Genomic DNA, 26,611 nt, shown 5'->3' on the forward strand with positions numbered 1-26,611 from the left:
GGGCAGATGCTCGGTGGTGAGCCCTTGCCCCATTTTTTAAAGCAATTCCTCATGTCTTTCCTTCTTTTCCTTTGTTCTGAGGAAGCCATTAAAAGCCTGTTTTTAACTAGAGGACTTCCCCCTCCGTGGGGAGGATCGCTGCCAGGGACGTGGCCAGCTGAAATGACAACCTGTCCCAGTCAAACGAGCTGCCACAAACTTTCCTGCCTTAAAACCAGCCAGGTTGTTCTGAATTCCCCCATGCTTGCCCTTGTGGGGTGCTTTTCCCATGAAGACTCTGGATTTCTTTCCAAGCTTGTGTTGCTGGAGTGTGTATGGAGTATACCAGGTGTTTCTGTATGTTGGCCATTTGTTCTTTCCAATGTCCAATGGGAGTGAGCATGTCTGTGAATGACTAGAAATGCATGGGCATGAATACAGCCAAATGGATTTTCTCCAAAAACGATTTTAAATGAATTGGGGGAAGAAAAAAGAATATAAACCAACCGAACAAAAAAAACAAAAAAAAAAACAAAAAAAAACCAAAACAAAACCAAAAACCAACCCAAAAAAGAGCTTGCTAGCAAAGAAAATGGAACGTAAGGCCAGTGTGGAGCCAGCACAATGCTTCAATCGGGGAAAGAGGGTTTTGAGCCACTGAAAGTTTTGGAGTGTATCCTAGAGGACTGGGGGGAAGGAGTCCTGTGTGTGTGTGCATGTCCCAGGTGTAGCCCAGGCCCTGCCATCCCCGTGCCCTCAGGGGATGGAGTTGACGGCAGCGATGCATGAGTGACCTGACGCACGAACGTTGTTAACTCTTCTGTTGAAAAATGAGAGCTTAACTGTGAATTTTCTGATGCACTTTCTCCTTTCTCTGCACTGTTCATTGCCAGAGCTCCAATAACAGCATGGTCATGGCCGGCAGGAAGGCTTGTGCTTCCCACCCCACGCACCTGGGGCTCCCCAGCTCCAGCCCTGCTCCCTGTCGGTGTGCCCCGTGGGGTCAGGGTGCCCGTGGGGCTGAAATCACAGGTGCCAGGTCTGAGCTGGAGTGCAGAATGGCAGAACTCGGTGGAGCCAGGAGTGTAAGAACCTGCAGTGTCTGCGCCACTCAGGCTGGGGACAAAGCGCTTTTCCTGCCATGCCCGTGCAGTTCTCCTGCCCGCCCCTCTCCCCACCGAAATCAGTGGGCCAGTTTTTAATGTCCTGGCCCCTGCTGCCCCTCAGTGGCCAGAGAGCTTGGCCCTCACGAGCTGCTGGCCCTTGTGGAGCCCCTCAGGTGAGATGCCCAGCTCATGTTTGCCCCCTACACAAGCAGCCATGACCTTGGACACACAGACTTTGCATCCAGCTCTTTTCCAAATTCTGCCACTACCCTGTTGTAAACAGAGAGCTTTAAATGCTCGGAGTGATTCCCCAGGATGTCCATCTGTCTGCCCAGCAATGGGGGGGCTCAGGGCTGCTCCCCACCCTGGCAAGGCAAGAACCAGGTAATGCTGCCTCAGCACAGGCAGAATTCCTGCTCATTCTCATGGAAAGGCAGGGTTTGGAGCCATTTGGAAAAGCCTCCTCTGAAGCTGGCAAAGCAGGAAGCCTGGAGTGAAGGTTTAAATAAGGAAAACACCCCAATCACAAATGAAGAATGATAAGAAAATGCTTGGCCCATAATGCAGCAGGTAAATTATTTTACAGGCTGGAATATCTTCCCTGAAGGCCTGTGTGGGTTTTTAATTGTGGCCTTAGCAGGTTTGGTACAAGAATAAGTAACACTGTTGTGTTACGCTCTTGTTCCTTTTTCTGAGGGTGCTCAGTCCCTGAAAATGAGTTTTGCTTGGCTGAAGCCAAGGCCCATACTGCACTCATACACCACGGAAAAGGGCTCAGAGCTTTCTCAGTGCCATCACCAAGCAGCTCTGCCAGTCCAGCTGCCTCCTTCCCCCTTGGAAATGCCCTACTTAAAAGTGCAGCTAATAGTAAATCCGTTCCTCAATGTATTTTACAGCTCCATCCTTGGGGCGGTTGAATAAAACATCAGAGCGCTGTCTGCGCAGCATGGCATGAAACGGAATCCCTAATTGCTTATTTAGAGCCTGAGATGGGAGAGAAATCAGCTTTTCCTTAAAATCTGGCTGTAGCGTGGGAGCCCACAGAAACCCAAATATAGCCAGGGTGCCTGGTGCCCGTGGGGGCACCTGGCTGAGCTGCAGGACTCTGCCCAGGGTTGATCATTTCCAGGGAAATGCAGCCCAGTGAAAAGTTCCCTTCCATTTCTCTGACAGGAGTAGTGGCAGGCTTCGAGTTCATCCCCTCAGAAGTGAAAAGAAGGGGCTTTAGTCGCCGGTATGAAAGTTTAATGAGAAAAATCAAGAAGTAATTTGCCACCTATTTAAATGCCTCACAACAGGCTTTAACACTGCCCGGTGGCATTTGTGAGTGTCCCAGGTGCAGGGAGAACGGAACGGTGGAATTGTTGCAAATTCCATTCTGAAAAGGATTTTTTTTCTGCTTCATAAAAAATGCAACATTGCCCTTTTTCATCAGTGAGAAAATGTAGTTCCTTTAAAGGGAACTCTCTACAGAAGCAATTTTGGAGAGAAAAAAGTTGAAGGGCTCCTCTGCCAAGTGCAGCTTTGTATGGCCAGTGCTTCTGTGAGTCAACTGTTATATTTACACATCACTTATAGGAAAAGGCTCCTGAAACCCGAGAGTGGCACACAAACAAATTTCCTGCTATTAATCTAAATGGCTTCCCACTTCAGGAGGTAATTCCAACGTAGCTTCCTGGTGATTTGATGTATTTAAAAACCAGTCACTGCAAATGAGATTCATTTTTAAAGAGCAGTGTATATACATATAAATATACATATTGCTGCTCTTCAGTGGAGCCAAGTCTGCACATTGACCATACTGCACTCACAGCTTGGCCATTTAACAGTCAGCCAGCTGTGGTAGCAGCCTGACCATCCCAGGTTCCCCAGTGCCCAGGGATGTGGGATCTCTTCATGGGGATTTTTTTTTCTTTGCTTATGCCTTTGCTTTTAGTGGCCAGCAGCAAGGATGAGCCCTGGAAGTCGCAGCCCACAGGGTGACAGTGCCCCAGTGTTTCAGTAAGTCTGGGTGGCCTCCCAGCACTGGTGTGCCCTGGCACTGGTGCTGGGATGTGCAGCCCTGGGGATGCTCTGCCTGCAGAGCCCAGCACTTCCTCAGACTCCCAAACCAGTGAGTGCCCTCACAGACAGCACTGCCTGCCTGTGCTGGCCACAGCCACCTGCCTCCCTGATTGCTTTACAGCTCTGAGGACCGATGCTTTTCCCAGAAATCCATCACGTTTGGGCAAGTGAAAAAAAAAGCTGTTTTGTCCGATGGTTTGGCAGAGGACACAGCCCACAGCCTGCAAGCAGGCCATGACATGCACTGTGCAATATTTGCATTCTCTCATCGAGCAATGTCCAGACTTGTCACCATCACCAGAACTAATTGGATTGGGTGCAAAATTGGAGGCAAGTTTTCCATTGCTGTCTGTCTGCAGGGCCGAGATCAGCCTGGCCTAAATTGGGAGCTTGTCCCGGTGGTGGCCCAAGGCAGAGTCCGGGCTCTGCATGCTGTTATGGGTGGTCTCAGTGCCATGGTTCGTGTGCCAACAGTGTAGAGCGAGGAGCGTTTCTGTCTGTAACAAAGGCCACTGGTGTCACACGATGGCTCTGCCCGCCCTGGCAGACAGTGGCAAGTGACTGACACATTCTCTTTTTCCCCCCCAAGAAATTCATCCTCAGTTCTTAAGTGTGTTGTTTTTTTGTCGCTTGAGAAACGCAGAGAAAAACGAGTCTGTTTTCACTTGTAAGGCTTTACTCAGTTGCCCAATTCGGCCGAGGAGCTGGACTATGGGGATCTCTCAGGTAAGGGCTAGTCCTAGGTAACCTGCTGCTGTCCTTTGCTAGACACTGGTTCCACTCTGATTTCTGCATCTTGCCCATGTTGCATTGTGCAGTCGCTGTGGCACAGCCATTTCCCCCACGCTCTCGCAGCTTGGAAGTGCTCTCCTTTCTGTTGGGGTTATCCTCCCCCCCCCCTTTTTTTTTTTTTAATTTTTTTTAAATTATTATTATTTTGGTTTTGGCACCCATTTCTGTGTGGCATCCTCAGACATGGGGCAGGAGGTGCAGGGCACCGAGGCCAACCATTGTGGTTCCCTCCTGGCTGGGGTTTTTTGAACGCTGATTTGGAGACCGGTTGAGTTGAATCTTTGTTTGTAAAACACTTGGCTCTGCCGTGTTGTGTGAAACCCCCCTTTAAAAAGGTGGCCAGCACTAACCCTTGGCTGCTCAGGGATTCCTCATCATACCAGCATCATACTGGGGGTAAAAAGGAGGTGATTGTTTCATCAGTGAGGCCAAACCAAGTAAATGGTTCAAGCCTCTTTATTCACACTGGACTGAAAGGGGCATAAATGCATCCTCTTTGGCTGGACCTTGCCAATTAGTGCTGATTGAGATTAAAGCATAATAACATCTTCAGTGGATGCAGTTGGGTGCATTCAGAGCAGAGCCTGTACCAGTGGTACAAACCTAAATCTCTGTTTTTCAGGTTTTCCTATAGAAATTCACCCATATTTTTTTTTTGCCCTCCCTTGCAGAGCATCCCTGCACTCCTGGTACCTGCTGGGCTCTGTGACTGGTGCACAGTCCTGGCCATGGGGCAGGAGCAGCCATTTCTCCCCCTGGGGAGAGCCCAGCCCAGAGGGGGTTGGAGCCCAGTGCTGTTCCTCTCAGGGGTTCAGCATGGAGAAAAAAAAATACCCAAAAAACCCCCAAGTCGTCACCTTAGTCCATCAAATGGTTCCCTCTCACCTGATCCAATCAGGAACCTCCCATCCCATAAGCCACTACAGGTGTGCTTTGGCCAAGAGGTCAGAAATGATGGATTCATTCCGGGTGTGTTCTAACCTGAGCAATGCTAACAATTATTATTGCAGGCCTGGGACAGATCCCATAGGTAAGATGCACCAGGGCACTGGTGAACATCCCCGGGTGGATGGGGAAAAATGTTTTGTTCTAGTAAGTTCTTTTACTTTTTAAAATTCTGTTTTTTTAGGGAAAAATACATCTTTTGGTTAATTAAGAGAAGAACCTGAAAAAATTCCTCAAAGGAATTGCCCAGAATGGGTGTTTGCTCCCCAGCCTGTGCTGCTCAGAGGGGCCCACACCTTTCCCTGAGCACACAGCTCAGTGTAGCCCTTTTTCTGAGTCGGGAATGGAAGCCAAAATTTCGCCCACCTTCACAGAACCCAACACAGGCAGAGCTGCTGCCCACGTTGAGCACCTCTCCGTGCTGCCAAAGCCTTTTTGGAACATGTGGTTTGGCTACTGATTTTTTTCCAGTAAGAATTCCAAAATTTCACTTGTTGCTCTTCAGGTTACTCCTGCCTGCCCAAAGGGTGATCATTCCTGGTCAGGTGTGGTCAGGATCATACTGGGTCAGGTATGGGGGAGGCACTGGAGAGAGCCCCAGGCCTTTGTCTGTTACAAACAGAGGCCTCTGCCCCATAGCCCCAGTTCAGAATGGTGGGAACTAAAACCAGGTCACGTTTTTGGCCCGGGCTCAGCACCCTGGGGCTGTCAGATGGTCCAGGTGAGTGCTGGAGCTGAGCTCTCTGTCGGGAACTCCTCTGCTCCAGCAGGAGCGATTCTGGGAGCCCTGGGCACCCTCCCGAGGGATGCAGGGCATTGTCCATCCCGGGAGCCCTGGGCACCATCCCGAGGGATGCAGGGCATTGTCCATCCCGGGAGCCCTGGGTACCATCCCGAGGGATGCAGGGCACTGCCCATCCCGGGAGCCCTGGGTACCATCCCGAGGGATGCAGGGCACTGCCCATCCCGGGAGCCCTGGGTACCATCCCGAGGGATGCAGGGCACTGCCCATCCCCTCGGGGACCGTGGCGTGGCGGGTGTGAGGTGCTGCCGTGTTTGCTCAGTGTGCTGTTCCTTCCAGGTACATCTGTCCCGCCCACAGCTTCCACCGAGGCTCTGCCGACTGTGCAATTAAGTAATGCATCCCTTGCCTCCCGCCCAGGTAGCCTGAGTGCAGAGCTCCGTGTGTCCGTGCCTCTCGCAATCCTCCTCTTGTTCCTCACGTCCTGAGCCCTTAGGGTACGGACAGGGCTGGCCTGGCACCTCTCGGTTCCTTATTGCAGGCAGGGTTCCTGCAGCACCGGGGATTGTGAGGGCACACCTGGGCGTGTGTGTGCTGTGCACACCTGGGCGTGCAGGTGAACCCCTACAGGCACTGCCGTGGTGCACACACACACACACAGAAACACACACACACAGAAACACACACACACACAGAAACACACACACACACAGAAACACACCGTGCCATGGTGCACACACACACAGAAACACACACTGCCACGGTACACACACACAGTGCCACGGTGTGCACACACACAGTGCCATGCTGCATACACAGACATTGCCATGGGCAGGGCACGGCGCTCCAGGGACCTGCCCCGAGCTCTCCTGGCTCTGCTCCACAGCATGGGCACCTCCTGTCAAACAGGGGCCGTGTCCCTGCCCAAAGCCCCATCAGCACCTTTGCCGAGGGGTGCTGGTGGGTCGGTGGCCGTGGCTGTGAGCTGGGCTCCCCTCTCCTGACAGCAGTCTGTGGATGCAGCCCTGCAGCTCTGAGCTCTGCCAGGGTGAGCACATTTATTCAAACAAGGAGTGTTATTTTTTATGAAGCGATCTTGAAATGGGTCGCTGAAGGGGAGCTTATTGATTGAAGAAGGATGAACTCCTCAAATTTCTCTGGTTTAAATTAGACCAAATTCAATTACGATACGACAGGCAGGTTAACGCTGCTCTTTAACGGCCCCTCAATAAATTCGAGGAGGGGTAGCCTGCTCCACACCACGCTGTGGGAATGAATAACATTATAGCTCATCCTGTCATAGACAGGCAGTGATTTCTGTCCTCCCATGTCATGGCTAAGTGGTCTGTAATGTTCATGGAGTAACAGCAGCCTGTTCTTCCACCAGCACCCCCTGCTAATCCAACCTCTAGTGCTGCTCCATCATTTCAAAAACTTCATTCCACAAAAGAATTGACCCCAGATTCAGTTGGGAAGTGTCAGTGCAATCCTGATGTTTCCTATCTCCAGGGAAAAGGGATAATTGGCTCACCAGGTTTTCAGGAGTGCTCAAGTGACTTAAGGCCATTAAACACCCAAATCATGACCTGTGGGATCTTCAGGCATACTGATGTGATAATCATTTAATAAACTAAGCTGTAACCAGATTTAGACCAGATCACTTGTTCAGGAATTCTTCAAAGCCGTTGGCAAAGGTTTCCTTTCCCCTGCCACGATGCAGCTGTTACCTGCACATCTGGGAAGCTCAGGAGCTGTCAATGGGGTCGGTGTGTATAAGCTTGCTCCTGCCCACAAGTTCAGCCCACACCATCCAATGTCAGGCGACTGACATTAATTTTCACCCAGAAATAGAAGTTAAATTTTTGTGCAAGTGCAGCAATAAATCCCAATATGCCAAAATTAACGTCTAAACTACATTTTCATGGAAATCTCCCTCTGTTCTCTGCTTTTACAGCAGAAGTGCACATAGAGGAAGGTGAGGGCTGTCCAGGATACCCCAAAACGTTGCAGTTGGGCTACAGAGGGTGAAGCTGGAGGGAGGTGAGGAGGAAGGACGGGAGGCAGAAGCACCACGCAGCAGGGGTCCCTTAAATCCTGGGCTGGGGAGGGTTCTGGAGCACACAGGGCAGCAGCTGCAGTGTCAGGAGCAGTGCCAGCGGCGGTGGAGAGGTCCCTGGAAGGAGCTGCAGCCTCCGGGCACTGCAGGATGCTCGTGTGTGCAGAGGTGACCAAGGTGAGCCCAAAGCCACCACTGGAGCCTCACAGGACCCACGGCTGGGAGCGTGGGGAGCACTGAAGGTAAACCTGGAGTGGTTTCACCCAAATAGGTCTGCTAGTGTGGGTAGGAGGATTTAAAATACAGGCAGCCCGCTCCAACCCAGTCTTGCTTTTAGTCTTTGAGATGCTGCTGCTGACAAAAAGAGTGGAATATTCGTAGATACATCTATGTTTAAAGTCTCATTAAAATGGAATTGAGTGGAACATTTTCACTGAGAAGTTGGGAGCTGGAAAGTCTTCCCTCTGCTAAACCTCAGTGTAAGTGCTGGCCCAGAGTGTCAGAGTGATGCTCTCACCATCACCAACATTTTACTTGAGATCCCACAAAGCTGGTTTTAACACTTACATTGGTAGGATTGTTAGAAACCTGGAGATCATTAATACAGTCACTTTAAGAGGGTCCCCCAAAGCCCCCTCAAAGCTGAGAACGTGCAGGTGTGAATTGCAGATGATGATTATCAGTGCTTAGATGGACAGTCCCCAGCTCAGCATCTGCTCCGTCCTGCTCCTGACCTTTGGAATTAGTTCCTTAGTTCTGTGATGAGTAGGAGCCAGTCCCAGACCCCTTTCTCTCCTGTCTGTGTGCTGTTTGCTGAGCCGCACTTTTTGTTTAAAGGAAAACTTCAAGGTTGTCATTCCAGCAGTGTAATCACTATTTTGTTGATTGCACGAGCAGCTGGTAAAAATAATCAGCAAAAACAAATTTCAAGCTACCCAAGTCTCTCGGTGGCCACCCTGGAAGAGGCTCTGGAGCTCTCCTGCTGCTGTACAGGGATCTGCACCACGGGCAGACGGGCCCAGAACTGCATCCCCTGAAACCCTGGCATCCCCTGTGGTGGGGCACAGCTATGCCAGTCCCTTGGGGGAGCAGCACAGCACTTGGAAAGACAAATTGATTTTTTTTTCCTGCATGAGTTGAGCTCTGGCAAGTGGATTGTGCCATTACTGCTGCAGTTTTCCTTTAAGGTGCTTTGGTGCCAAGCAAAGCATCGACCCAAAAACGGCTCAGCCAAGGTGCACCGTAGCTGCAGAGTAGCCCTGAGGGGACATGTTGGTGACAACATGCTGTGATGTCTGTTCCTTCCCTGCCCTTCCCTCCCTCCTGCCCCACCCACAAAAACTCACAAGCAAACCCAAAACAAAACCCTCATAGGAAAATTCCCGATGATTCGCTGGAGAGACCAGGATCCAGCTTGCTCCAATATATATTAACATCCTAATGGGAAAGCTCTGCATGTATACATTTACTGCGCCCTGACAAGAGGGAATTAAATGTCAGAAGGATTTGTAGCATCTGTAATTGAATTGGTGCTGAGAAAAGCAAATCTTGAGGAAGAATAACATATTAGGATTAGCAAATAATGTGGCATTTTGTCAGTTCCTGCCATCTCGACTGTTCCCTCTTCAGCAATAAAGTTGTGATTTCTGGTTTAATCAGAGATAGGAGGCGGGAATAGCTCGGGTGAATTGGAGACAGCATTTAAAGCAGATTCGGGTTGTTAAGGTCAAGTCTCTCCTTGGCTTTGGGGAATTATTCCTTGCTCCATGGACCTGACACTTTGTTAATTACCAAAGAAATAGCAAGGGATGGGATGTGGAGGGGCTGTTGCCGTGCTGGTGGCACGCAGGCAGGTTTGCTGGGAGCAGGGTCGGGGTCGCTGGCTCTGGATTTGGGTTTTGCTGTGCTGGCAGCAGAGCTCTTGGTGCTGGATCATGCTGCCAGAGCATACAGGGTTGGTTTGATGAGGCAGGGAGAGGAGAGGCTGCAGGACGAGTGTTTTGGGCTCTGTGTGAGCCTGAAGATGTGCTTAGCCACGTGTGTGACAGTGTGAACTTGGGGCTGGCACCTCGCAGGGGTTCTTAAGAGGAACAATTGAGAAAAATGGCCCTGCACGTCTCGGCAGAGGAGCTCCTGCTTAACAAACCCTGCTGAGCAAACCTGGCAAGGCTTTGGGCCAGAGTCCCCTGTCAGGGGAGCCCTCTGTCCCTGCTCTTGGCACGATGCCCGTCAAGGGGAAGCCACGAGGGGTGTGTGAGGCACGAGGCTCTGGCACAGCCCTGTCTCCACAGCAGTGGGACAGCGAGGAGGCTGCCGCCAGCACCAGCACACAGCTTCGTCTTTGCAGAACCTTAATTTATGATGATGGAGAAAAAATGCCTCTTGATGCAAAATCCTGCTGGAAGCACATTACAGAGCCATAACTCAGCGTGTTTATGCCCCTCAGCTGCTCCAGATGTCAACAAGGCACTCATCCGCCCAGGCTGGGATGCTGCTGGCTGCTCTGAGCGGAACTGGGCACAAAGTTTCTAAAAAAACAAGAAAAAAATGGAGTGAAGCGTGCCTAAAGCAGCTGCTCCAGCAGATGAGCCGGTTTAGTTGCTTTGCAGAGAGCAGGTTCACAGAGGCCAGATTAGCTGAGCTGGAGCAGCAGTGGGAAGGACTGGGAGCTCTGGTGTGACTGGTTTTCCCAGCTGCCACCCTGGGCAAGCAGCAGATCCTGTGCCTGGGCACGGGGTCAGCTCGGCACCCCATCAGTGTCCATGGGCACCTTTCCCTCAGCATGCAGGGGTGCTCAGCTGCTCGCCACAGAGCAGATGCTGGGAAGTGATCACAGCATGGTCTGTTCCCACTGGAGGTGAGACAGAAGGTGCCCCTTTGCTGTGCTTTTGGGTTCCTTGGCACACTGTCACCACAGTGCCATGGCCTGGGGTTCAGCAATGTGACAGTGAAGGCTTTTGGTTTGCAGGGGAATAATCTTTTTTGGCTGCAGTTTATACCTTATCAGCCAAGCTGCTGGAAGGGTCTCCACAGCGTCCCTCACCACGCCCCAGCTCATCCCAGCATCTCCCTGCCCACACTGAGGCTCCTGCTCTCAGAGGTTACTCAAAGGGGCTTTTTTTCTTAAATTGTTTTAATTAAAAGGCGCTTTATGGCGCTCTTGGTCCCAAGTTATTTACTTGGGTCCCTCACTCCTTAATCTTGGAGCAGAATTGGAAATATCGATGGAAAGCGTAAATCCCAGCTGCTGCTCGAGAGCTTTGTATCAGGTCCCGGCTCAAAAGAGCCCCATTACCTTTAGCTGTCACGGATCTGTACGCTTGATCGATAAACTTCAAATATTATTAGAGGTGGAGGCTTCAGAGATTTGCTCTGTTCTTTGGAGGGAGACGGAGATAAATCTTTCTTAAAAATTGACTTGCATTTGCTCTCTCAGTCGTCCTGGCAAAACGCATTTCTCCGAGGTGTCCAGGCAGGCGCAGGCAGGGCAGATTTATGGGCCATGTGCTTCTTGTAGTGAAAGATTTAAATGGTAAATCCTTCACATATGACTTCACAAATCATGTAAAGTTAAAAGATTTTTACCGTTTCTGTTGCTGCTGTGCTTAAATTGTAAGGTATGGCCAGTAAATCATTTTAATAGAGGTGTCGCGCTTGACTCGCTAAAAAAAAGAGACAATGGTTTAGCTTCTATTCCAAAATGTTAATGTATTAATCAGCGGGAGAATAATTGTTTTTTACTGCGTTATAAATCTCAGTTGCCATTAGGATTGCAGCAAGGGTTGATGTAGCTGCGTTCTTAAATTAAAATTGTTTACACTGCTATACATTCATTTTACATGGCCATAGCTCATCCGGGGTTCATTCCGGAGCGGGTCCTCCGCCACATCACTCATCCCTCTCCCAGGTGACGGCATCCCGAGGGAGAGGCGCTTCTGAAAGGAAACTAATTGTGTGCTGAGGAGTTAAATAAACACAGGAAAGCACTCGGAGGCACTGTGCAGTTACTGCTGACTGCCGGCCTCGGGCTGGGCCTCAGCTTTTGGGTCAGGAGTGCTGTGTCACTGTGGGTTGCACTGAGCAGTGAAGGTGGGGGGTTCATGGTAGGACCCAGAGGGGCAGAGGATGGCTGTAAACACATTTTCCATGCTGGGTGGGTTGGGTTTGGGGCAAGGAGTGTTTTGGGAAGTTGAAATGTTTTCAGCAGGGCACTCGTTAATGACGTTTCTCAGAGCTAACAATTAATACTCCCGTATTGTACTGCTCTTCTCCGTGCCCCGCCCACCAGGAAGGCTGAGATTTGGAGAGCACTATAGGGAAATTTCCCAAAAGAGATCCCCACCAACGACTCCATGTGCCCTTCCTGCCCTCTCCTGCTGTCTCCCACGTGCGTAGTCATAGTGCTGCTGCTTTTAGCGGAGAACACCTCGCGAGTGGAGCCGCCAGATCAGTTCGGCTCCGGACACAGCTCCTCTGCCTGAACTCATCTGTCTAGTTAGCTCCGTGCTTCACCCCTGCTCCTCTGGAGAGCCTGAGGGCAGCTCTGCCCATCCTGGGAGCAGCTGCAGCCAGAGCCCGCCGAGAGCGCCGTCGTCAGTCCGTGGTTCTCATTCCTGCTCTGGTCCCCACAGATTCCCGCGCGGGTGAGGAAGGCGCCATACGGAGCGTGGACCATGCCGTGGTTGGTGGCGTCGTGGCCGTCGTCGTCTTTGCCATGCTTTGCCTGCTCATCATTCTAGGGCGATATTTTGCCAGACATAAAGGTAAGACAGAGACCAAAGCTGGAGGATGGAAGGCCAGGCACGTGTGTCCCCGCAGTGTCGTCATGTCTGATGTGACAGAACCCCCAGTTTCTACCAGTGGCGCTTCTGTTTCCTTTGTCAGTCACTCCCTCGGCACCCCAGCAAGACCCCCAAAGAGTCACTGGGCCTCCACTTGCCTTGCAGGTACATACTTCACTCACGAAGCCAAAGGAGCAGATGATGCGGCCGACGCAGACACAGCCATCATCAACGCAGAGGGGGGACAAAACAACTCCGAGGAAAAGAAAGAATATTTCATCTAGAGCAGCCTTGGTTCCCATGAGGTGTCCAACCGTGGACGGTTACTACTGGCCCTATTTAAACGCTACAAAGACAGTGATCTTGGAAGTTGCAACCAGCTTGTGTCTTTTTTTTTTAAGGAAAAAAAAAGCAAATGGGTGGAGAGCGGTGAGGCCGGGAAGGTCTGGGATTTGCTGTGTAAAAATATTCCTCGTAAAGTACACTCTGCTGTTCGACACCTCAGTTCGTTTGGGTTTTCTTTTTTTGGCCAAGTCCAGCTTGGATTTAGTTTAGTGAAGTCATTTGCAGAAGATTCTGTGCCTTGTTTAATTTCTGTTCGTTCGGGTCGGGGGGAGGCTGGGAAGAAGAGGGGCTTCTGTGCGTTAGTTCCCTTCGGGTTTCTGTGGCTCTTCGTTTCCCCTTTCCTGTTGCTGGAGTTGCCAGCTGGGACCCCGTGGAGTAGGTGCGTTTCTCTGAAGGTGTTTCCCCTTTTTTCTCTTCACCGGTTTCCGTTCAGAACTCGAGCTCATCGGAGGAGAACCAGCACATTTTAGATGCGTAGTTTGCAGTTCAGTGTGCCCATGTCCCGTTCCCCTGTTGCCGTCAGGGCTCGGACACCACCCCCCGAGCCCCCTTTTGTGGCTGTTCCAGGTGCTCTCGATGGTGGCGGCTGGGAAATGGGCTGGAGCTCGGCAGAGATGCTGCTCGGCCCTGGGGAGGCAGGAGCAGGGTCCTTGCTGGGCGGGCAGAGCCCACCTGGATGAGGGGGCTCCTCCTCATCCTCTCCCCGCTTGGCAGCCGTGGGGGCAGCAGGTAAAGCCCCTTTGGCCCGTGAGCCCAGGCCTGCAGAGCGGCTGGATGAACAAAACTGCCTTTTTTTTCTACCTGCTGAGTAAAATTGGTGTTGAAAGGAGCGTGCTAATGACCACTAAAGCCATAGGTGCACAGGAGACTCTGGCTCAGTCGGAATTGTAAGCGACAGGTAGCAAACCGCAGCGGGAAGACGGCATAAAGTTATATATGCTGACTTTTTTTTGGTGAGTAAATCATGGATTTCGAGCGATACTTTTTTATTGTGTTTATGTGGCAAATGTATCTGATTTATTTAAGGAAAGCATTAATCTTAGTGTCAGGTTTGGGGATTTTTTTAGGGGTTTTGGGGGGGGGGGGCCATTTTCGTGCGTTTGTTTTTTAATTGCTGTCTTTGGGCAGAACCATTACAAAGTGGGATTCCTTTGGGAGCGGGGGGGGGGGCGACCATTCCCCAGCAGAATTCCGTCTGTGCCCTCTTCACGAGCAGAGCCTCGCACAACACCCTTTTTTCCCGAGCAGCTTTTGCCGAGCTCAGCTCTGTCCTGAGCCCTCAGCACCATTGCCAAACCCCATCGTGGTGAGAAGCAGCCAGGCTGGAGCCGGGGCTCCGTGGCCCGGTGGCACAGGACGGGCATCCTGGCCCTGAGCAGCCCATATTTGTTTGGAAGTGTACCGTAGTGCAGTGTTACCGATGTAACTTTGACTTACAATGTTGACATGTCTCAGGTTCATGTGTTTGATTGGTGTTTTCCGTCTCAGGTAGATTGCAAAATTTCGGCCCCACGCATTGGAAAAAATAATTAAAAAAAAAAAAAACACAAAAAAAAAAACCCGCATAAAAACAGGAGAAAAAACAGGAAATTATTAATTTTAGTTGTATATCGGTTTATGTAATTTTTCTTCAGTATACAGTGCACTGTTGAAATGTATTGTTGAGTATTACTTTGTACAGCTTTAGATCATTAGGACTTTGAAGCGTGAAGAAAGAACAACCTTGTTTAAAGGAGGATCACAAATGAAGAACGCGGAACTGATGATAAACAACCTTGTTCTTTATTTACCCGGCCTTTTTATTTTTTCCCCTTAGGCCAGTTCTGTTTTAAGGTGTCCATGGAAGATGTTACAGTGTAAGAAAATACATATCCATCTGTTCCCATTCACATTTTGTATTGGTTCATGTATCCCATTTTTACAAAGGAAAAGAAGTACTATAAAATATCTGTCTTCTTAATAAAAAAAAGTTAATGTTACAAAACTAGATCTTGTTTTGCACTCTTTATCCGGGCTGTTACAGGGACAACTGTTGGAGCTCCACCAGCAGCGTGGGCAGGAGGAGCTGGGACCAAGCAGGTCACACCCAGCACTGCCAGGACACAAGGAGTTAAACCTGATGGATTGAACCTGCCTATACTATAGAGCAGATTTCATAACTTTCTTGTTTATAATCGCTAATTCCTTTGAGGAGTAATGCCTTGGAGAAAATTGATCTGACACTGATATTCCAACCTTCCCAAGCTGGGGTAGGTCGGTACACAAGTTCTTAATAGCAGACAAATCCTTAAATCCTCTCTTGGAAGGTGAGTGTTGAAATGTGTGACCTCCTTCGCCCCGTTCTTGTCTCCCACTCAGTCCTGGTGCTGCCAGATTTCCTGGCACCTGTCCTGAAAACACCTGGCATTTCCAGGTGGTGACACACGGTGTCTGTTTTCCTCAGGACCCCCAGCCAGTGCTGCCAGGGAGGCTCCGTTTGGTTCAGCCTCGGGCAGTGCCCTCCTCTTCCTCCTCCTCCTCCTCCTCCTCCTCCTCCCTCCTTTCCCCCCACCACAGCCCCCCAAACCCGGCTGCGAGGCAGCTGCAGCACTGAAATTAGGATCATTAATCTTTTCTGTTTTGCACAAAGGATGAGGAGGAAGGCAATTGCTGGTGGAGGAGCTCACCCCGAGAGCAGCCGTGCAGCAGCAGCCGTGCAGCAGCAGCCGTGCATGGACCAGGGTGTGTGTGCCAGCCCTCGAGCACTCCCTGCTTCTCCTGCTTATGGCACAAACAAGGTTTTTCTGAGAGAAATCACGACACTGAGGGAAAACCCGTGGGGCAGAGCCAAAAAAGCATCTCTTTTACCTGAAATGAGCAGAGCAGCTTTGATGGTTTCCATGGCTATTGCAATTATTTCAGTGCAGAAGAGGTTTGCAGCTCGCAGGCCCCCAGTGCTGGCTCACGATGGTTTTGTCCTCAAGCCAGCACTAATTGTGTCTCACACTTGTGGGGTCTGTAATTTATCCTCCCAGGGGTCCACGTCTTTCAGGGTTTTAAGGTTATTTAGTGGTGCTTTTCTTCCCATTGAATCTAAACACTCTGGTCCTTTGCTTTTCTTGCCCTACACGGGCATTACAAGCAGGTGGCAGGAAACTGTACCTGCATGCAGGATCATGATGAAACCCTTGGCATTAACTTCTCAGATACTGAGATACAAAGAGCTTGGATGGGGAAGGCTGGAAAGAGTAACAATTGATCAGCAAGGCTTGGTGACCCCTATATCCTGTGTCCAACTGCAGAAACGCTCCCCAGGCGTGACCCCACAGCTGCTGAGCCTGGGCCATTACCCCGAGCTGAGGACACTGCCAGGATTTTATGAAAATGAAGAAAATAATCATTACTTCAAATAAGAATGTAGTCTTTGCCCTTAATTTCACATTTTCACGAGTTGCAGAAGTCATTTGGTCCTAATTGCAAAATTATTTTATTAGGTCAGTAATACAGTTCTTAATTTTCTTCCCTTTTTAACCAAATACAGGGAGGAATTGTTGTAACTGGGTATCTGACTTGTGTAATTACAGCCTGTTCTGCCAGGCTGAAGTTTCCAAGAACCTTATTCCACGTGAAGTAATTAGCAATAAATGACACTTAAACTCACAGCAGGTAACATGTACCTGGATCTGGGCTGGGTGGTTGAAATACAGGGGAGCAGGGACGAGGCGTGAGCTGGCAGCATCGATCCGTGCTGGCCAGTCAGTTCTCATCAGAGGGTCCTGACAAGGGGCTAATAGCTTTTTCTGAAGATCCAATCCCATTTTCCAGGCAGTGGCTGGTGCTGTGCTGCTGGGATAACACCTGCTCCAGGTGGCATCGATCGGGCAGGGCCCAGCAGCTTTATCTGCCTCTGTCATTTCAGTGAAGGGAAAACCCGAATTCCATCTAATCCCCAACAGCTGGCTTAAAAATTTACATCTGAATTAGTGTAAGCAGGAAAAGAATTTCAGTCTCCTGACCACTAAGGGTTTAAACCGGGCTTGTCCTGTTTCCAGAGTCAGCCGTGGAGATGATCCCTGCAGCACTTGGAGGGCTCTCCTGGAATCCTGTGAGCCCTGTGGGGGAGAGGCAGGAAAGGGGATTGATTCTGCAGAGCTCTGCAGGCCCTGCAGCTGGGCTGCAAACTGAGCAGCTCCTCGGTTAGTTTCAGTTAAATAAACTGACTTTGCGTAAACAAACAGGTTTTAGGAGGGAAAATAAACTTTAGATGCACTAACAAACACTATGTGAAAAAATAAACTTCAGTTGAATAAGCAAACTTTAGTGCAATAAAGAGCCTGAGTTAAATAAGCAAACTGTGCTCAGGGCCAGCTGTGCCAGCGAGGAGGAGGAGGAGGAGGAGGAGGAAGAGGAAGAGGAGAGCTCTGCTCAGGACTCTCAGTGCCTCACACCTCGGTGCTGGAGCTGCCTGCAGAGCTCTCCATCTGTTTTCCCTGTCACTGGGGCCGAGCTACATTAATATCAGCTCTAACCCGTGTGCCTCTGCCTATCTGCCCACAGCCACATGCTCCTGCTCCAGCTCCTTATCCTGTTCTGCAGGATGGCAGCAGCCCTGTAAGTCACAGACCTGCAGTGATGTGGGCAGCATTGGAATAATGCCTACAGATGGAACAGGGATGCAGAATGTGGACAGGGAAGGGTAGGGAGAGATGGCATTCAACAGTCCCTCAGCTCTGCAAGCCAAGGTGAATGGGGTTTGGGCACTGGGCAGCCTGGGTGGGGTTTGGGGGACACCCTCCACCCCAGAAGGTGAGGAAACTGGGCCTCAGTTTGGAAAACTGAAGGGATTCAGCAGCCCTGGGATGTTTCATTTCTGTCACTGCTGTGAGCCAGACCCACATCTGCCTCCTGACTTCACTCCCTGTGCTGGCTGGCACAGTTGCTCCAAGCTGTTCTGTGCCCTGTCCCCAGAGAAACCCTGGAAATCCTGTTTTCCTGCTTTGTGTCCCAACAGTACCAGTGCTGCCCCAAGCCCTCAGGTGCAGGCTGCCAGCATCCTTTGGGATGATTGGGATCCCCTCCTCTCCCTCTCTGCAGTGGTACCTGTGCACTGGGGGTGATGATGCTGTGCCACACCTGGGCTGTTGAGCCCTGGGCTCCAGAGCCCCGGGTTAAGCATGTGCCACATGCCAGGACACCTGCAGCGCCCAGCATTCCTCCTGGGAACCCTGCAGCGCCCAGCATTCCTCCTGGGAACCCTGCAGCCAGCGGGGTGAGCAGCACTGGCACCCCGAGCCTGCCCGAGCACAGCCGGAGCAGGCACGGAGCGAGCACGGGAGATGTGAAGGCTGCCAGGAGCAAAGGGAATATTTGATCAGAGCCCTTCTCTCCGCTCTGTTCTCGGCTCTCAGCCTCCCTCGGGGACAGCACCTCGCTGCCTCCAAGCACCACAGCTGTGACAGCCTGGCAGCAGCTCCTTAAATTGGGACCTGCCTGGGAATCTCAATGAGGTGGAGAAGGTAATCTTCAGCCTGTGGCTCTCCGTGTTCTTTTCTGGACCCTGCACCTTTGTTCCCTTCTCTGCTCCAGCTGCTCTCCACCCTGCCCTTGTTCAGCTTTCCATTCTCTGTACCTGTGTCTGTCCCAGGACAGGAGGTGCTGCCCCGTGCCCTGCACTGGGGCACAGCTTGCTCAGACACTGCCCTTCCTCAGACGTGCCCTTGTGCATGCTGTGCTCTGGCATTCATGTTCCTCCCACATAACCTGCTCCAAGCCAGGGGAGCACGGTGCCCAGAGCATCCTCCAGGGGTGGCTGGGACCTGCTGGGAGCCAGGCTGGCCTCTCCCCACATCCTCCAGCCTGGCAGCCCATCCCTGCAGCCCGGGCATTCCTTCCCCCACTGCTGCTGTCCACAATCAGCCCGATTATCCCTGGTAATTGTCCCTTCTCCGGGTAATGCTGCTGAGCAGGGACAGGGAGCGTGGCAGTGTTTTTCTGTGACTAAGAAAAGGTGTGTACGTGGCCTTGATTGCAAATGAAAAATTAAGGCCCCGTGTCTCGCATTCATTCCTACTTGATTACACACCAGTACATAAACAAATCTTCACCCAGTTGCCTGAGGGGTGTCAATGATCCACCTTTGCTTCGCTCGCCTCTCCTCCAGCAAATCTATAACGCATTTAATCTTCGCCACTCGCTCTCCTCAGTTTTTAAATGTCTAATTTGTGGCCAAGAGAGGCTCCAATTCTCCCTGTGCTGCTGCTTGAACTGCCTGGTGTTTGCCTGATTGCTTGGCTGCTGGGCTGGAGCTCCAGGGTGCTCCTGGTCCTGGGGAGGGGACACACTGTGCTCGGGCCATGGCTAGTGGGCAGCTTTACAGCAACCCCCAAACTTCACAGGTCTGCAAGGTGAGGGAGGGGAAATCAAATGTGTGGTGGCCTGGCAAGCTCCAGGTTCGGGAGCTGGTGGCTGGAGAGCTTAGCAGAGAGTTTTCAGTGAGGCAAAGGGAAATGAGCAGAAGGGAGCAGGGTTTGCTGAGGTTGTTGGACCCTTTGTGTGTTCAGTGGAAATCCTTGGAGCATCATCTTCTGCTGTTGAGACTGGCAGGGTCACAAGCAGATCCCCCCAAATGTGCCCATCAGAGCCCTGGAGCTCTGGAGGAGCTGCCATCACCCAGCAGCAGCAGCACTGTGCTCCCATGGTCTGCCCAGCCTGTGGACTGGTCAGCGTGTCCAGCACTGGGAGAGCTGCTGGGGCCTCTCTGGGACTGGGGACAGAGGCTGCCAGCCCATGGCTCTGCCTCTACTCATCTCCTCAGGCTCCTCGGGGCTGTGTGTGAGCTGCACTCCTGAGGTTTTGCTTGGAGCAAAACCAGTTCAGATTATCAAACTCCCCATAAATCTTGCAGCACATCTTCTTGTGTCTGGGTGTGTGTATATGTGCTGCTTTCTTTTTATTTAATGCTCTATTGAGGTCTGAGACTTTTCCTTCCACTGGCTTTTATCTAGTCATGACTCCTACAATATTTAATCTCTATCAGAAACTGTAAGCCCTGTATTTATTTTATGGGTCAGTTGTTCATCCTTTTCCCTTGATGTTCTCACTGGCAGTGGAGAGTGTGGAAGGTGGAAAAAGAGAGAAAAGGGGAGGGGGGGAAAAGAAAGCCCTGCTTGTTTCTGCCCGTCAACATTTGTCCAAATGACAGGCCGACAAATCAGAGCTCTGAAGGCTAATGGCAGGCAGAGAAACCCGGGGAGAGCAAACGGGAGCATGAAAGGGATGGTGGAAATTTCCATCCCCAGGCAGATCAGAGCCCTGTCTCAGGCAGGCTGTGTGCTCCTCTCTGCAAGCCCTTGGGAGATTTGGATACCCCAGGAGCTGGAGCTCAGGCACCTCATCCTCACTGAGCCCCGTCCTGCACAGGCGGGGGCTGCAGGTGGCACCAAGAGCATCTCAGTCCCCATGTGTGGCCTAAAGGTGACATACTTGCCAGCCTCATTGTCACTTCACTATCCAGAAAGTCCCAGCTCATATTTGAGATTAATAAAAGATTAGAGTTACAGGGGAGAGACAACACCAAAGGTTAAGGCGATCCACTGAATTTACTGAATTTGCTGCAGAGACATAAATCCAGAGGAGGTGAGTGCTGCCTGGGCATCCCAAATCGGCTTTAAAGATCCACCTGCAGCCTCCAGTCCCCCTCGGGGTGCAGAGGAAGGAACAGGCAGAGCAGCATCCTTCCGTGGAGTCCTGGCTTCTCCAGGCTAGGCAGCGTGGGATGGGGCAGGAAAGCAGCAAGACCCAGGAGCTGCTGCTGGGGCGGGGCCAGGGAAACAGAAATTCTCTCTTACCTGGGGTGGAGAAGTGTTTGCCGGCTTGTTGACCCTGCCTGGCTGAAAGGCAATGAATATTCCACATCTCCAGTGCTGTCTGCAGTGTGGGCAGGCAAAGACTCTCTTTCTTCTTCCCTTCCATTCCTCTCGGGTTTTTCCCCCAAAGTCAGAAAAATCTGTCAAAACATTTATCAGAAATCCGTATGAACTGGCTGAGTGCCACAAGGAGCTAATCTGTGTGGAGCTAATCTGAGTGAACAAAGTCGCCACAGGCTTGCCACGGGCTCTCAGATAAGGATTTATCATGAGGAATTTGGGTGAAACATGAACTGCCTCTGGGAAGTGGGAGATGCAAACGTGGGGCTTTGCCAGGGGTTTACCTGGGGGAGCCGTTTGGAAAGGGGAGAGCAGGGCTCGCTGCCATGACCACAGGCAGCCCCAAGCAGCAGAAAGGTGTCTCCCCTGCAACAGGTGGGATTTGGGTGCAAAGAGTGTGTGCTACTCCTCAGGCAGAATAGACAAGGCCGTTCTTGCAGCACTGCTTGAGGTCACCTCTCCGAGGCTGAGGAGCTTGTTCATTTTCTTTGTTCCCTCTCCTTTTATTTGGGATGGTTAAAGCTGAGTTCTCGTGTCAGCTGTCATCCTTCAGTGTCTTTGTGCTTGACCTGTACAGAGAAATGGGCGGGTGGCTACGGAAAGTGTCAGGTTGGGAAGCAGCATCTCCCAGACTGTGGATTGACTGATTTGCATCAGAGGAGCTGGAGCTGGGGCTGGGAGGGGTGGAGGGGCTGCCTTGGTGCTTCTCACTCACCATCAGCACCGGTGGCGAGGGGCTCAAGGTCCTGCCCCAGCTGCTGCTTCCCTCCCCCGTGCTCCAGCCGTGCTGTGCAGCTTTGGCAGCTCTGCCCTGGCACCTCCAGGGTTTTGGGGGCTGCTGTGTCCTGCGCCGTTCAGGGAGGATGAGCAGATCCTTGGAGATGGCCAGCTGCGTCCTGAGCTCTACTCTGAGCATCCTCCAAAGCTGGGAGTAGCTGGCCCTGTGCTCTTCATTTCCCTGTAAGAGATGCAGGGTGGCATAGCACGAGCTGGAAGAACATTCCAAGTGTTGTCTGGAGACAACTGGCCCAGATACGGCACAGAGACAACATTTAAAACCTCATTTAAGTGAACACAATGAGAGGGCTCTTGGGTAGAAGGAGAATTAATTAATCTCATTCCTACGTAGATACTTTTAATTAAATGGAAGTGCATGGTCTTTATTTAAAAAAAAATAGACACATGGAGAAGAGCTGGTGCCTTTGTGTGAGCCTGCGAGAGGAGGATGGGGAGCAAGATTATTCTTTTTTTGAGTGTTTTCAAGAGGAGTGAGCATCAGATCAGGAGAGGCCTGTATTGTCAGAGTGTGCACTGAACATTCCCTTTCATCTGGGAGGGCAGCAAACGCATTTTCCTTGTCAGCTGCTTCACAAGGTTGCTGCTGCAGGCTTGTCCTTGCTGGGTGGCTCCATGCGGGGCTGGGACCCCCATGTGGCTCCGGGCACAGCCGTGTCTCCAAATGGGCTGGCTCTGGATGTGCTGTGCTCCCTGCTTGCCTTCTCTGCATCTCCTGTCCCTTGTCCCAGCCATCCACAGGAGCTCTCTGCCTTGCAGTGATGGCTGTGGAGAGCTGGCAGCTCTGGGGAGGGCTCGGGCAGGGCAGGATGTGCTGGCTGTGTGTTCACAGCTCAGATGATGCTGTGCTGCAGCTGAGGCTGGCAGGGAAGCCAGCAGGGATCCAGGGAGAGGAGTGAAATTCAATCAGGGAAGTGCGAGGTCTCTGGTGCTGTCCAGGCACTGCCAACACGTGTTCTCCCCTCTCTGCCTCGGAGCTCTGACTGCTCTGCTGTTATAGGAAGGGAGGCAATGGGATTTCTCTTGGATTCAGGAACCTGACATGGCCAGGGACCTCCTGGCTGCTCTGTCACACCAGCATCTGCCAAACTTGCTGCTCATGAGCATCTCACTAAAAGCAGATGCTGCCATTCAAACACAGGCACACTCCCCAGATTTAGTGAGAATTTGCAAGAGCTTCACAGCCCACCCGAGTGTTTGCTGGTAACATGGTCAGAGCAGAGGCGTTGAGTTTGGATGTCATGGGGATGGAAGCAGCGTGGAAGCCTGCCCAGAGCAGAGGGATGCTCACAGCTACAATGGAAACTGCCTTATCTATTACCACGTTACCTCAGGCACCCATCAGACAGCTGGAAGGACTGGATTCCCTAACCTAAAGCTGGTTATGGCACACTGCATCTTTCCTGAGGATGCAGCGTGATTTCACGCTCTGATTTCAGTAGAGAAATGTCCTTGTTCATGATTGGAGCTGCTGGAATAAATCAGCCCTACCAAGGAGGAACCATTCACCTGCTGTGAGGGAGCACAAGTATTGGGGGACATTGACAATTGTCTGCTTGGGGGAGCACAGTCTGGACCTCAGACCCAGAGATCTGAGTTCTGTGCACTGCTGCCCGTTCCCTTCTCCATATCCTTGCCACCCAATAAAGAGTTTGTGCAGGTGTGAGGGCACTGGCACTGTGGGAGCTGCCTGCTGCATTTTTCAGCTGCCAGGGTCTGTCCTGCCTTGGACAGCCACGGATTCGCAGGCTCACTCCGTGCAATTCCCTGCTCCTTGCCGTGGGTTTAGCAGCCCCTTGAAGTGAGGAATGGACCTGCCTGTGGTGCCCTGCCAGGGCTGCAAGGCAGCTCTTGCTTGGTTGGGTGCTGGGGGTTTGTTCCCTCTTTTTTGTTCCCAGTTTTAGGGACTCACCACAACAAACACTGAGCTTAAGGAAGGTACTTGGCTTTTCCCCAGTAAAAATAGTGTTGCTTTATTATCCTGTCATGTTTTGGTGAAAGGTGGGAACACAGGTCCCTGCGGTCGCCCCTCGGAGTGACAGGATGCTAATGAATTGAGAAATGGCTGCGGACAGCGCTGCCCCATCACATCTTCATTAGCATCCCTCTCCCAGAGACTGCTGTGATTAACACTGTCACCACCCACGGGACAGGAATGACTAACAATGGCCCGGCTTCCACGGCAGCTGCTCCTTTTGCTCAGCAGTGGAGCAGGGATCCCAAGGAGAACTTCCAGCCACTTTGGATCCTGCCGCAGCGCCTTTACTGGGGTTTTTTAACAGCTGCTGTTGCTCTGTCTGCAGCTGGAATGTCCTTTATGGCTTGGGTTACAGGGTGGGAACGCAGTGACTGCTCAGGAACTGGGAGATCCTTTGTTCATCCCCTGAGGGGTCTGGTCAAACATCTGCACTCCCCCAGATGTGTGCCTGGGCCCCGAGGGAGCTGCCTGGGCTGTGGGGAAGTTACTGCAAAGGTAAGATCTGCTGGACAGTTTGTGTTTGTGTCTGGGGCTGGCAGGGGGGAAATGCTGCTCCCCAAACCTCATCCTGCTGGCTTCCCAGCAGCACCACAGCCAGGCTGTGAGAGAAGGCAACTCGAGCCATCCCCGGGTCAGATCTGCCATCCCTAACCCCTCCTGCTCATCCCACAGCCACAATGTCCCATCCCTAACCCCTCCTGCTCATCCCACAGCCACAACATCCCATCCCCAACCCCTCCTGCTCATCCCACAGCCACAATGTCCCATCCCTAACCCCTCCTGCTGATCCCACAGCCACAACGTCCCATCCCTAACCCCTCCTGCTCATCCCACAGCCACAACATCCCATCCCTAACCCCTCCTGCTCATCCCACAGCCACAACATCCCATCCCTAACCCCTCCTGCTCATCCCACAGCCACAACGTCCCATCCCTAACCCCTCCTGCTCATCCCACAGCCACAATGTCCCACTCAGGCTCAGCACAGGGACCTGTACCAGGTCTCTCATTTCCACAAGGAGTTTTTTACAAGCTGGCAGAGTCAAACACTCTGAGTGACTGTACAGAGGCTGTGTTTCCCTGTGGGGAGCCATTCCAGAGGCCAGGGGAGTGGAGTTGCTTTTCATGTGCCACCAACTGCTCCTTTGAAGTGCCCTGAGTAGGGAAGGAGGCTGAAGCTGTATAAATCTGAGAAACTCGTAGAGGTCAAAAGAATAAATTATAGTAATTTTTAGGTTTTTGTGGGTTGTTTATCTCCCCTGTTTTCAAGTCAATCTAATCAAATGTGGATTTGCCACAATCACAGCTCATGCTAACCTTCACCTGGAGGGTATTAATATGCATGACGCTTGTTAAGTGTTTGCTTAATTTTTATTTATGGAAACTCTGCTCCGTGAAGTGTAGCTGAGCTGGCTGGAGAGCACGTGTGCAGGGTGTGCTGGGTGGGAAAGCAGCAAGGGGGTGGAGGCCAGGAGGGCTGGTCCTGCAGCCCCTCAGTCCCGGGCACGGGTCAGCAGGTCAGTGCTCATCCCTCAGTGGGCTGAAGAGCTGGCAGGGGGAGCTCCCTCATCATCAGAAATGTTTGACCCTATCCCTGGGCGCCTGTTTAATGCTCTGAACCTTGTGTGCTGTTTTTCTCATCTCTTGAAGATGCGCTCACAGGTCACTTAACAGCAATAGTGTTGTGTCCTGGGAGAGAGACGGGGAAAAGGAGTCTCAGTGGTGGGGGATTTTCCTGCAAATAGCTCTTATTTTTAGCCTGGCTTTTGGGAAGTCAAAAAGGAAGGAAAGGACAGGATTTATTTTTAGCATCTATTCTTGCCAAAGCTGATCTGAGGTCTGCAGGCTGAAGGACAAGTTTCTCCAAGGGTCAGTTCCTCAGAGTCCTGTGCTGGGATGCAGAGAGCAGCCCAGCTGTGCTGGCTCCAGCACGGTCCCTGTGGTCCCTGTGGTCCTGTGTTCCCTGTGGTCCCTGTGGTCCTGTGGTCCCTGTGGTCCTGTGATCCCTGTGGTCCTGTAGCCCTGTCTTGGGAAGAGCCCTTGGACACAGCACAGCTGGGCTCAGCTCCATCACAGCCAGTCTGGGGCTCCAGAGGGATGTTTTGGGGCTCAGGGCGGCCAGAGACCACCTGGGCGATTTGGGAAGATGTTTAAATAATCACTGAACTGGAAGGGGACTAAGCCTGCAAGGAATCAGGTGGTTGGAAATGGATGAAAGGTTCTGCTGGCCCATCCTTGAAATCAAAGAGATCTTCCCAAAGCCTGGCCCAGAGCATGGCAGCCAGCCCTTGGCACGTGGAGGGATTGATCCGAACTCTAATGGGCTCCCTGTCTGCCCTGCCTCTGCAGCGAGTCTATAAATAATCATTTACCATTGCCCTCTGATCCGCAGGCTTTATTGAAATCTGCAGCACTGGATGTTTTTACAGCGACCTGGGTGTGTTCCGACAGTCAATCCTAATCTCAGCATTGATTACAGCATCAATATTTGCCGGGGCTGTTGTTGTGATCCCTCGGGAGCAGCGGTGGGTGGCGGCCCTGCCTGGAGCATCCCTCCTCTCGTAGCCCCAGCCCCTCCGTCCTGCACAATAGCAGCTGATGGCAAGGGAACAGCCCCGCCAGCCGTCTCCTGGAAACCCTTAACGCATTCCTAATACGCGTATTTATGTATCTGAATTAAAAAAGAAAGGGAAAAAGCCTTAACCTTGGGGAGGGGGGAGCTGGGGGATGGCAGAAAGGTTGCGGTGATTAAAGAAAGCTGGGAGCATTCGAGCAATATTAAATCTGACGGGCATAATGACGACTGAGATCTGATAGAACAGAGAGAAGGCTGCAAAGAAAGGGCTGCTATTTTTCCCTGATGTAACATAATGGTCACATTTTTCTTTCACAATGGTTTTTCTGAGATAAAGAACAAATTATACTGATTTGATTGCTACTTAGAAATACTTAAAATTGAAAAAGACAGCAGGTGGGCATGGTTAGGAAGGAGGGTTATTTTAGCATAACAGATGCATGCATAAAGCATTGGGGAGCCAATTTTTTAATCATGAGACCCCCCCCCTCAAAAAAAAACGCCTTTGGAGTTTTTCTGTGCAAGGTGGGGAGGTGAGGATGAGTGTGG

The 26,611-nt window shown here is 51.5% G+C and overlaps 1 protein-coding gene across 8 annotated transcripts in view; it reads left to right on the top strand.

Annotated features, from left to right (window-relative positions):
- Positions 1–14,797, top strand: part of CADM1 (cell adhesion molecule 1) — a 132,871-nt gene extending 118,074 nt beyond the window's left edge. For 4 of the 8 annotated variants that reach the window (XM_088177918.1, XM_088177916.1, XM_088177920.1 and 1 more), the window contains 2 exons: positions 12,316–12,447; positions 12,631–14,797. In XM_088177918.1, the coding sequence (XP_088034044.1) occupies positions 12,316–12,447; positions 12,631–12,749 (251 nt within the window). In that variant the 3' untranslated portion in view covers positions 12,750–14,797. Of the gene's footprint in view, positions 1–3,821; positions 3,876–5,967; positions 6,049–12,315; positions 12,448–12,630 lie in introns of all 8 variants that reach the window. The other 4 variants (XM_014884634.2, XM_088177914.1, XM_088177915.1 and 1 more) reach the window with 2 other exon arrangements.
- The last annotated feature ends 11,814 nt before the right edge of the window (positions 14,798–26,611 follow it).

The sequence above is a fragment of the Sturnus vulgaris genome, chromosome 23 (genome assembly GCF_052056855.1).
Source record: "Sturnus vulgaris isolate bStuVul1 chromosome 23, bStuVul1.hap1, whole genome shotgun sequence".
NCBI classification, from domain to species: domain Eukaryota; kingdom Metazoa; phylum Chordata; class Aves; order Passeriformes; family Sturnidae; genus Sturnus; species Sturnus vulgaris.